Source organism: Larimichthys crocea, chromosome XI, assembly GCF_000972845.2.
Source record: "Larimichthys crocea isolate SSNF chromosome XI, L_crocea_2.0, whole genome shotgun sequence".
NCBI classification, from domain to species: Eukaryota; Metazoa; Chordata; class Actinopteri; family Sciaenidae; genus Larimichthys; species Larimichthys crocea.
In genome coordinates, this window is record NC_040021.1 from 21570832 (window position 1) to 21582801 (window position 11970).

The following is an 11970-nucleotide window of genomic DNA, read 5'->3' on the forward strand; positions in this document are numbered from 1 at the left end:
CATGATCAGACAGATCTGGGACCAGCAATGTCAACAACATGGCACCACAGAGCACCATGTCAAATTATGAGAGGAGACACAAATATTCAGACCTGCTGCTCTCTGTTACACTCACTGCAGCAGAGACACACAGGCCAAACAGAGAACGCAGCAGAGGCCACCTGTGACCACACCCACCTGTCATTTAAAGCGTCCACGCTCTTAATCCTGCATAACTTTAAGCCTTAATATAATGTGAACAGGTGAGTTGTATATAAATTCACCCTCAGTACAGTTGTCATGAACGGGGAAATTAGCTACAGAGACCAAAACTGTTTTTTGTACCAGGCTGTAAACATGTTTATTTCTGCTGTGAAGTTGGACATTTGGACATGTCTGGCTGAACTGCAGCTTCACTTCTTCAAGCCAGTTGAAGCCAGGAGTGGAAACATCAGTAAAAGCTTCAGTAACGTTCTTCACTCTTCTGTCAGTGATCTGTTCCACACTAGCTATTGTTCACAAACAGTATTTAACTTCGTCCGTAGCTCTTCTGTAACGGCGACTAGTTCGTTAAAGGATGCTGATTGGTCGAACCACTGATCTTGCGAGTTGAGCTGCCTAGTGAGGTCTTTCTATCACGTCCACTACAGCACGACGTATCATAAAATAATATTAGTTTCCCTCGATGCTCATTTTAGTTCCTTTCTGGTTCCAGACTGATCACTGGCACCAGAAAGAGCACGAGAAACATGAAACATGAAGGAGTCAACAAAAACATCGACAAAAAACAGTTTATGACTCCCAGACGTCCGACAGTTTGAAACAGTGACGAGTAAAAAACTAAGACGTGCTGAGGAAATTTAAAATCCTCAAACTCTCCAGAGGAGCTGGTTTCAGGTGAGGATGACCTGAGCCTGACCCCGGTGCATGCTGGGAGACTCTAACTCCTCTGTCACCCCGAATGTAAAGAGTGTGTGTGTGTGTGTGTGTGTGTGTGTGTGTGTGTGTGTGTGTGTGTGTGTGTGTGACTCTCGCAGACCGACAGCAGCACTGCTGCAGCAGTCAGTAATGAGGTGAATACTAATTGATTTACTTTTAATTATCCCTCCGTCTTTTTTTTTTTTTTTCCAATTAAAAGCTCTGTGGCCGACGCTGCGCCGTGACGAGCGTGACATCCTGACAACAACACACCCACAATGCAACTCTGCAAAACAAAGGCTGTGTGTGTCTGTGTGTGTGTGTGGTTGTTACAAGGCCTTACGAGATCAAGATACGTGACAGCGATACGCTTCAGAGGCCACACACACACACACACACACACACACACACACACACACACTCTGATTGTCTTCGTGTTGCTCTCCTTTGTCTGTCGCTCTGTGCTCCCACAGCTGGATAAAAGCCTTTTTTCATGTCTGATCATATCTGCCGCTTTGTTTTTCCAGCTAAAGAATCCAGCTATGAATAATGCACACACACACACACACACACACAGCCAAACACACACACTTTGAAGTGTGTGTGTTTGGTTAGAGAGCCTCCGACTTCAGGTGAAAAGTCGTGAGACGGCTCCATCTAGTGCGGACAGACAGCAGTCACACGGCAGAGTTCAGAGACGATCAGTCAGTGTGTTCACGGTGCACTTTATTAAATTAACGTGAAATATTCAGTCAGAATATTTAGTCAGACACTAACAGACTTACTGTAGATTCATGTGGATGCATTCAACCTTTTTAATTAACGAGCAGGCTGTTAATTAAATAAGTCTGTTTCATATTTATTGTACAGTTCGGTTCTATAATTAACTCTAACGAGAGCTGTGGTTGATTATTAATTATACACGTTGTCTTGGTTACTTAAAGGAAAAATTCTGGTTTATTTTAAAGCTGTTGTTGGGCGGTCGGTAGTGGTTAACGCGGCCGCCCCGTGTGTAGAGGCTATAGTCCTCGCTGCAGCCGGCTCCGGTTCGAGTCCCGCATCGGACGGCCTTTGCTGCGTGTCATTCCCCTCTCTCTGCCCCTTTCCTATCGATAAAAAAGGCATAAAAAATATAATAATAAAAATAAATAAACTTTCATTCACCACTTCAGCTGTACAGACTCAGGAAAAAGACTCGAGTGAAATAAATAAAATAACGTATATCATAAGTTTCCAAACAGACAGAAAGAAGAAGCCTGAAGCTGCAGTTAACAGCAGAGACATTCTGTCCTTTCTCTGTGCGCACGGAGCTGTGACATTAAATGTCATTGTGAGTTCAGCTTCACCTCGGTCACGCTGAAAACCTTTTCAGAGGCGTGTCGGCTGACTGCAGGTTTCAGCGTTAATCAGATCCTCCAAGCAGCTCCTCGATAAAAAAAATACTTTAATTACTGCTGTGAATGCTGCAGTATTCAGAAAGTTAGAGACTAAATGTGAGCCGGATATTATATTTATGTATATATTTAGGTGAACGTAGTAAGATCTTCCAGCAGGTTTTATGAGCCGTGTTGCTGGGTGTGATGTCATGAGTCAGTGTGTGATGTCACGAGTCAGCGTGTGATGTCACGAGTCAGCGTGTGATGTCACGAGTCAGTGTGTGATGTCATGAGTCAGCGTGTGATGTCATGACTCAGTGTGTGATGTCATGACTCAGTGTGTGATGTCATGAGTCAGTGTGTGATGTCATGACTCAGTGTGTGATGTCATGAGTCAGTGCGATGTCATGACTCAGTGTATGATGTCATGAGTCAGTGTGTGATGTCATGACTCAGCGTGTGATGTCATGACTCAGCGTGTGATGTCATGAGTCAGTGTGTGATGTCATGAGTCAGCGTGTGATGTCATGAGTCAGCGTGCGATGTCATGAGTCAGCGTGCGATGTCATGAGTCAGTGTGTGATGTCATGAGTCAGCGTGTGATGTCACGAGTCAGTGTGTGATGTCATGACTCAGCGTGTGATGTCATGAGTCAGTGTGTGATGTCATGAGTCAGCGTGTGATGTCATGAGTCAGTGTGTGATGTCATGAGTCAGCGTGTGATGTCCTCTCTGTCTCACGTCTCTTTGTGGTTCCTCTCCTCCAGCGGTGGCAGAAGTCGGGGACTCACTTGGAGCACCTGGTGTCTCGGTTCTGCCTGGACTCGGAGATGGCTCTGGACGGGATGGACTCAGCTCGAATGCTGGTCATCAGCCCCTGTGAACTGAGCGCGTACACACAAAGGTGGGAGGTCCCCTTCTCCTGACCTCTAACCCTGTGACCTGTCACCTCCCCCCAAAGAATAAGAAATAAAAACCTGCCCCGTCACCCGTTCACAGCCTCAGAGACCCGGGCAGAGAGCTGCTGTGACACAGTGAAGATGCATGAGCACGTCGTGTGGAGCTGCGCTGAGAGCAGCCCGACGCTTCTAAAGACTTTCAGACGTGAGAAGAAACATTGCTAAAGGAAGAGACGCATCGGAAACGTCCGATTAAACGTTTGAGGCTGTTTGGAGTCGAACCAAGTGCACCTTAAAACCCGGCCTGTCCAAGATTTGAGCTGGACACAAACTTTTGCTTGAGGAAAAAAAAAAATATCAAAGAATGTGTCTTGTAATCTTTTGCAATGAAAGTGTCTGTTTTCAAGAATGTGGGAATTAAAACCAAGCACAACCCGAGCTTCTACTTTACTTGGTGAAACATTGCTGTCTTTACTGTAGTAGAAACATCCAGGATGGTCGAGATCCAGCCAGGAACTCTCCAGATCAAAGCTTCTTAGAAACAGACACGTTGTTTTTTTTGCATGAACAGAATCTGTTTTGTCTCTAAAGTTCAAGACTCGTTACCTATGACTTGATAAAAAGCACATAATCCTGATTTACACTGAGTTTGAACCCAGCTGACCAACCTCTGACCTGTCACGGTAAAAAACACAAATCTGAACATTTCATTCTGCAGTCAAACCTCCCGATCACTCTGCACCAAACAAAGATCCAGTCTTTGCTCTGATTCCTTCTGTAAAGCTCTTAAAATGATCTGAAGTTTGCAAAGGGCATCAGACATTTAGTTTGCTGTACGTTGATTATACAAGCTTTTATTTTCCCGTAAAACTTTTGACTATACTTCATACTTGACTAGCAACTGATCGCAGAAGAAGAAGGGTGTATATATTAATAGTTTGTGAGGAGCCCGGAGTTTTGTAGATTTGTAGAAACACAGACAGAAAAGGGCTACAGCTGCACACAGAGACGCTCAGCATGTTTGCAGCACGTCTCCAGTCCAATAAGTCCAACAATCCAGTCGGATGTTTTGGGGGTGGATCAGCTGCTTCACACTGCACGCCCTGTGAAGAGCTGCCGTGCATGTGAGAGTTCTGGTTGTTCTTCTTCGTCCACGTTCACTTCAAACTCAGTCAGTCCATCAGCCTCGTGACGCTTGCTGGCATCTTTCATGTTTCTATTGCAGGTTTGGAGGATTCACACATTCTGTTGTTTCTGAGCACCTTGACAGGACACACACACACAGGACACACACACAGGACACACACACACAGGACACACACACACAGGACACACACAGGACACACACACACAGGACACACACAGGACACACACACACAGGACACACTGCAGCTGCTGTGTGACCCTCTGGTCATGTGACGGTCTACTTTGGTTTTTCAAATTCCAACAGAGTCAAAACAAACTCAGAATAACTGCACAGCTAAAAAAGTTCAAAGTCTCTAAACTTCCCAACATCATCAGTGAGTTTTTCAGAAGATGGAGTCTGTGTTTCTTCTTCCACGGCATCATTTTCTATCCTGTCCGACTCCTGAAACAAAAGTTTTATAACACACACACACACACGTTTTTCTGAAATCAATAAACTAAAAGTCAAGATATAAATATGGATTTGTCTCCTTTGTGTTGTGATATTGTAGAATAACTCACACGGCTGTGAAGTCAGACACACACAGTCTAGTGCACGTGATGAAAAATAGATTTTTTTCTATTTAGCACGAGTCACAAACCTACAAGTCTGTCTATGACCTGAAGGTTTGTTTCTGATTTATACATTTGATTCATAAAAACATGTTGTTGTTTTTTAATGGCTGCTGAAATTTTTGATAAAAATAAATTCTCTGTAAAAACATTTAACCTTTAATATGTCAACACAAAAAAACAAGACGTTTGAGGAGGTGTATGCAAATGAGCACATTTTATTAAGATAATAAAGATTAAAACAAACAATTAAGAAAAGAGAGAGAGGTGTGTGTGTGTGTGTGTGTGTGTGTGTGTGTGTGTGTCATTGTTTATGCTGAGAGGCGCTGCACACACACACACACGCTGCTCCTCTTTAACCACACAGGGAATAATCGATCCGCTTTAAACGTATCGATTATTATTATTAGAAGAATCTGACATCACCGGTCTGTACCGACACCGGCTGTCAGTCTTTACCGAGAGGCTGTTCACGTGAGTACAATGACCTTTTTATTCTTTCCACAGCTCCGATAAAACGTGTCGATACTCGTGTTTAATCCAACCTGTTATGTTGTTCAATTAAACCGATTAATTATTAATTAATGACGCTGCGTGTTTATCTGTAAGAACGTGACAAATCTCTCGATTAAAAAATATATTTTTTTATATCTAGTCAGCAGCCACGTTTCCAGTCGGACCTCTTTCCCCGCCGCACTAGCGTCACTGTAGTTCGCTCACTGCATCGTCTCTTGAGGTAACAGGCCCGTAAAGACTACAACTCCCAGCGGGAGGAGCGGGAGAAGCGAGGCGACGTGTTGCGTTTAAGCGCTCACGTAAATGTTGGAATTATTACGATTATCTCGATTATAATCGATAAATCAATAAAAATCGACATTTCTTTTTGATTTCACAATAAAATAACAAAACGTGGGACCGGATGTGTTTTTGTTTTTGTTGTTTTTGTTGTTTTTAGCAGTAGCAGGCTGTCCAGCGCGGGAATAAACAAACATTAGCGCCGTTTATCATGAACTTCGCTGTGTATCTAACATGTTCCTCCTCTTCTTCACTCTGTCCAAGTCTCACACGCTGTTATTTAAAATAATACTGTAACTAATACTATAAACATTAAACTGCAGGTGTGTGGTTTACAGTTTGAAGCACCTTTCTTTGGTGTAGAGTTGGGAAATACGAGCTTTGGTTGAGTACGTGAAGGCAGCACGGTTGCCTGCAGTTTGTTGTTGCTCAAACCGCCTCAAACATTTCGACAAAACCTGAAAAAACCTGTTAAAATCTGATTTAATGATGTTTGTTCGTGTTCGAGCTCACACGTGAACGATGAGTCCTTCATCCCCGGACAGAAGTAAGTCACTGTGAGTCAGCTGATCGAAGTTTAAACGATAATAAGAAGAGATCAGCTGATTTACAGGAGCTAACAGAGCTAACGTGTGTCTGTCTCTTCTGTTTATTACTGTTATTTCTGTTTCTCACGTTATTTATTATGATATTTATTTATTTATTATGATATTTATCATGTTGTCATCTTGTTCTTGGCTTCGTGTGTGTAAAGTTTTGGTCTTAAATGTTTTAAATGTTTAATGTTTAGCAGCTAATGTAGCTTCTTTATTTGTTTTGTTTTGTATTTTTTAATCTAAATGAAGCTTCCACAAACGTTAAACTGTGTTTTTAGTGTTTTTAAGAGTCTCTTGATGTTTTTTAGTCTGGATCTGTTTCAGTGAGACTGAAAGCAGCAGTGACAGATTGTCACTTTGTCTCTCTGTCACTTTGTCTCTTTGTCACTTTGTCTCTCTGTCACTTTGTCTCTCTGTCACTTTGTCTTTTTGTCACTTTGTCTCTTTGTCTTTTTCTCTCTTTGTCACTTTGTCTCTCTGTCACTTTGTCTCTTTGTCTTTTTGTCACTTTGTCTTTTTGTCACTTTGTCTCTTTTTTCACTTTGTCTCTCTGTCACTTTGTCTCTCTGTCACTTTGTCTTTTTGTCAGTTTGTCACTTTGTCTCTCTGTCACTTTGTCTCTCTGTCACTTTGTCTTTTTGTCACTTTGTCTCTCTGTCACTTTGTCTTTTTGTCACTTTGTCTTTTTGTCACTTTGTCTCTTTGTCTCTGGGAAGTGAAGTTTCATTCATTCATTTCTTTAATGGGATCATGTTCAGTATGAAACATAAACGATTACATTTGATGTTCTGCAGCAGAGTTAGCAGACACAATAAAAACATATTACAGCGTTTATGGATTCACCTAAAGTGTCTAACACTCTGTGAACATAAGACGTGCTCGATCTTCTTCATCTGCTGCTTCCTCTGTTTGTGTTTTTGCTCTCTGTACCTGGAAGATGCTGATTTATTTTCAGTTGATCCGCGACTAGAATCAGAATCATCAGACTTTATTAATCCCAGCAGGGAAATAGTTTTTGTTACAGCAGCTCCCAAACGGTCAGTGAGATAGAGAGTGACAAACAAAAACATAACAAGAAAAAACTTTAACGCTGTACACCTGTAAGATATACAGTTTAACACTATATACACATGTATCAATCACAGGTAAATAAAGCCAGTAACAGTAAAATAAAAGCCTTGACTTGCAGTGATATAAAAGATGAATTGTTTCTTCTTCTACCTGCAGCCGCCACATGTTCTTCCGCCAGGTGAGCTCCTCCTTCCTCCCCCGCGGCCGTCCTGCGCTCTGCAGGGCCGGCTTCAGGAGCAGGAGCAGCACCTCCTCTTCGTCCTCGTCTCACCTCCCACACGTCCCTGCTCCTCACCCATGGTGGTCAGTGCGGGGATTTCCCCCCTGGCCTCCTGGACTCCCTCACTCCCGCCCAGCAGCTCGTCGGGTCTTTCCTGGTAGGACGTCACACCCTCGAAGCATCAACGCGGGCGGTGGTCGGTGTTCGTTCTCCACCTCTGCCGGCCTCATGATGGAGCAGCCCGGCAGAGACAGAGGGCCTCCGTACAAACGGAGGAAGAGCACAGAGGAGAAGAGGAGCGCTGAAGAAAGGGAAGGACGCAGAGGAGGAGGAGCAGAGGGGGCGACAGGAGGCTCCAAGAGGGAGCAGCATCACTCCAGCTCAAGCAGAGACGGCTGCCACCGACCGTCGCACCACCACAAAGACGGAAGTCGAGGTGGAGGGAGCAGAGAGACTGGAAACTGTGTCAGAAAGGACAGCAGAGACAAAGACGGAGAGAGGACAAGAACTGATAAAGACAGGCAGCGGAGAGACAGCGCCGGTCCAGATCAAGAGAGGGGAGTGCATCAGCACGGAGGGCCTCCACGGTCCAGGACTCAAACCCCCGGGTCAAACCCTGAGCAGGATAAAGTTCCCTGGCACAAACCGAACCCTTGGTTCAACAAGAGAGAGGAGCAGGCAGAGCGCGGGAGGGACGCGAAAGCACCAGAGGGGCAGTTCAGGGACAGAAGCGGTGATGAAGGGCAGCGGACGGGGCTTCCCTCGCAGCCTTGGACCTCCACTCATCCCCCAAACCCGTGGCAGGTAGCCGGAGCCGACAGCCAGCCTCCTCCACCGGGAACCTTCCTGCCCGTTAAACCGGTGAAAGGTACGTTCAGTCTCTAAAGTCGACCGTTAAATCTGAGTCAGTGTTCTCAGACGTTCTCCCTCCTCAGCTCTCCAGAGACACTGGGAGTCCCCGCGCGTCTGCGGCGCTGACGTCCGGCCGCCAGGGCACGGCACGCCGTTCGACTTCTCCGTGATGTCCTACAACATCCTGTCCCAGGAGCTGCTGCAGGACAACGCCTACCTGTACCGACACTGCGAGCCCGGCGTCCTGGACTGGAAGCACCGGCTGCCCAGCCTGCTGTCCGAGATCCGGCAGCACAGCGCTGACGTGAGTGTGGAGGCTTGAGGCGGCTTCTGAAGCACCATGTGGACAAAAATCTGTGGACGCACGAGCATGTGATTGTCGTTTAACTCTTTGTTTTGTTTTCTAGATCCTCTGTCTGCAGGAAGTCCAGCAGGACCACTATGAAGACCAGATCAAACCTGCTCTGCAGGCGCTCGGTGTGTCCTCATGACGTAATATGATGGAAAGTATTCAAACTATGAAACGATGAATCATGAATGTTTGCTCGTGTGTCAGGTTACCAGTGCGAGTACAAGAAGCGGACAGGGAAGAAACCCGACGGTTGTGCCGTCGTCTTCAAATCCTCCCGCCTGTCGCTGCTCTCCTCCAATCCCGTCGAATACTTCCGCCCCGGCGACGCCCTCCTCGACCGGGACAACGTCGGATTGGTCGTGCTGCTGCGACCGAACGACGCCGCGGGCCGCTCGGATCCCTCCGCCTTCATCTGCGTGGCCAACACTCACCTCCTGTACAACCCGCGGCGCGGCGACATCAAACTGGCGCAGCTGGCGATCCTGTTCGCCGAGATCAACCGGCTGTCCCGCCTCCCGGATGGGTCGGCCAGTCCGGTGGTGCTGTGCGGGGACTTTAACTCGACGCCGTGGAGTCCGCTGTACAGATTTCTGACCACGGGCTGCCTGGACTACAGAGGGCTGCAGATCGGCGCGGTGAGATGAAGAACTCGATCAGAGTGTGTGAATGTTGGCGACAGCGTGTGAGCGTCGGCGCTGTGATGTGTGTCTGCAGGTGTCCGGACAGGAGAACAAAGGTCAGCGGCTCCTCACGGCCCCGATCTGGCCTCACAGTTTGGGAATCGACCAGCGGTGTCAGTACACGGACAAACCCACAGAGTCCTCGCCCAGCAGCCCCACAGGTACGCTTGTTTGTTTGAGTCCCGGCACCTTTAGAGGCGGAGCTTCATCTCTGTCCTCTTTGTCTCTCAGCCGTCGAAGGAGCGATCTCGAACCTCACCGTGGAAGATCTCGCCACAAAAGCCGCCTTCGCTGTCAGCAGGTGAGCTCGCTCTCTGCTCCTCCTCTTCCTTCGTTCCTCCTAAAAAGTTCTGAACCCGTTTGTTTATATATATATGTGTGTGTGTGTGTGTGTGTGTGTGTGTGTGTGTGTGTGTCTTCAGGTGGAGGATAGAGCACAGCCTGAAGCTGCACTCGTCCTACCAGCACCACCTGATGCCTGATGGGAGACCTGAGATCACCACCTGTCACTCACGCACCGCCATGACCGTGGATTACATCCTGTACACTCCCGGTACTGACACACACACACACACACACACACACACACTTATTCACTCTTCAGTCGTTCACCTCGTCACACTCATCCTCTCTGTCTTCTTCTTCTTCCTCCTTTTCTAAAAGAACTCATCACACCTTCTTCACTTCCTGGTGGGCGGCGGCGGGGCGGCCTCCACCTGCTGTGCCGGCTCTCATTGGTCGGCCAGTCGGAGCTGGAGGACGTCGGCGGCCTGCCCAGTCGCTGTCACTCGTCCGATCACCTGCCGCTCCTCGCTCGCTTCCGCTTCTGGCACTGACCCGGGAGTCGGCCACAGCCAATCAGAGCGGCACACGTAAAATAATTAAAAATGTTTTTGGATAAAAGTTCAGTTCAGTTTTCCATCAAACAGCTGTGAAGGTAAAAATATTTAACATTTAATTTCTCAGCAGGGAACAAAACTTTCTTCTTCTTCTCAGTTTGCTGCCGTCAAAGTTGAACTTTAGTTTTAAAGTTAATTTTAATCCTCTTAACGAGTTCTCGGTAACTGAAGATCTGCGTCTGTGTTCAAACATGAACAAAGGTTTGATCTGTTTTTTTTATGGTTCCCCTGCTGCTGATGTTGAAGCCACAGATTTTAAACGTGTTTTTTAAAGTGTACTTGAAGTTAACGAGTGAAGCTACTTGAAATATTTAAATATTACAAATTATGAATGTTTCTTATTTTTTTAAATCTGCGTGAAACGCCAGATGAAGAAAAAAAGAAGTCCCACTTTGATCTTTAAAATATATTTTCAACAAAGAGCAGCTCGGACGCAGCGTGTCGAGGTTTGCTCGACTGTGATTGGAGCACACGGCAGAAAGGGGCGGGGCTTTCGAACGGTTAATTGGTTATGTAATTAATTTTCCTTGCACTAGTTTCAAAGTTGACCCTGTAATGAGATGAATGATCTCACAGGCTGATTATTCATCATGAACAATAAAATAGTTTTTAAATTTAAAGACGCTGCTCATGTCACAGTTTTCTTTTGACAAACTCGGTGCTGTGAGAAAAGAAACTCAAAGATGTCGTGTTATAATTTCAGACTCATAACGTGGAGTGTAAATATATTTTTCTAACATACTGGGAACTGACTGATTGTTCATATTGACTGTAAATAAAGAACTCTGTGTTTCTACACATTTAAGTTTGGCTTCGTTTGTTTCACGTTCGTTCTGTCGGCTCGCTTCGTTCGTCTTTGGACTCACACAGGACACCGTTCATTGTTCCTCACAGTCAGACCCCGCTCGTGCATAATGTATAGATTTATGTTTGTGTGTTGTGATGGAGACAGATGGTTGCACCGTTCACCTCGGGCTCACACCTCTTGGTATTCTGTGCATCACTCTGCAGCAGCAGCAGGACGCTGGGCTGGATCTCAATAGGCTTCACGTCTGTTCTTATAGCCGACCAGCAGAGTGGACCACGGGGGCCGGTTAACTAGAGAGTAAAATCCTCAGAGGAACTAAAACCACACTCTTTGTTTCGCCTGATTTCAGACAGGAATCATTTCTAATCAGAGCTGCAGCGATCTGCCGTCAGCTCCTCGTGCGGTTTCACTGCTCATCAGATTTCTTGGCCGCGTCCCAACAAACTCAGAGGAAACGCGATGAGGTTGTTTGGTTCATGAGCACTAGATGGCAGCAGCGTCCTGACTCTTTACAGAGCTGAAGACTGTGGGACATGCTGAACACTCGATGCTGCTTCAGGGTCAGCTGTCACATCTCTGATTCTTCTCCGCTCACCTGATGATGCTGCAGGTTTCCTCAGAGCAGCTGATTCATAGTGACTGAGTCAGAGCCATGTGGGACAGTTAAAGAGTCACAGCTGTTGTCTGGGGCTTCATGTCTTTGTAGAAGGTGGACGTCCGCTCAGGTGATATACAGGTGTACTCCAGGACGCTGTGACATCACTGGTG

General features: G+C 46.3%; 2 protein-coding genes across 7 annotated transcripts in view; both read left to right on the forward strand.

Annotated features, from left to right (window-relative positions):
• Positions 1-4496, forward strand: part of galnt14 (UDP-N-acetyl-alpha-D-galactosamine:polypeptide N-acetylgalactosaminyltransferase 14 (GalNAc-T14)) — a 137107-nt gene extending 132611 nt beyond the window's left edge. For all 4 annotated transcript variants that reach the window (XM_027284511.1, XM_027284510.1, XM_027284512.1 and 1 more), the window contains one exon: positions 3040-4496. In XM_027284511.1, the coding sequence (XP_027140312.1) occupies positions 3040-3198 (159 nt within the window). In that variant the 3' untranslated portion in view covers positions 3199-4496. The remainder of the gene's footprint in view (positions 1-3039) is intronic.
• Positions 4497-5236: 740 nt separating this feature from the next.
• Positions 5237-11186, forward strand: angel2 (angel homolog 2 (Drosophila)). Of its 3 annotated transcripts, none has more exons than XM_019259127.2 (9): positions 5237-5403; positions 7548-8479; positions 8547-8767; positions 8871-8940; positions 9020-9450; positions 9530-9656; positions 9727-9796; positions 9918-10048; positions 10159-11186. In XM_019259127.2, exons 2-9 carry the CDS (start codon positions 7555-7557, stop codon positions 10329-10331), a joined length of 2148 nt encoding a protein of 715 aa, XP_019114672.1. In that variant the 5' UTR covers positions 5237-5403; positions 7548-7554; the 3' UTR covers positions 10332-11186. The 3 variants fall into 3 exon arrangements, with proteins under 3 accessions (XP_019114672.1, XP_019114670.1, XP_019114671.1); XM_019259125.2 differs by lacking the exon at positions 5237-5403 and adding an exon at positions 6092-6281; XM_019259126.2 differs by lacking the exon at positions 5237-5403 and adding an exon at positions 6092-6271.
• Positions 11187-11970: the final 784 nt, after the last annotated feature.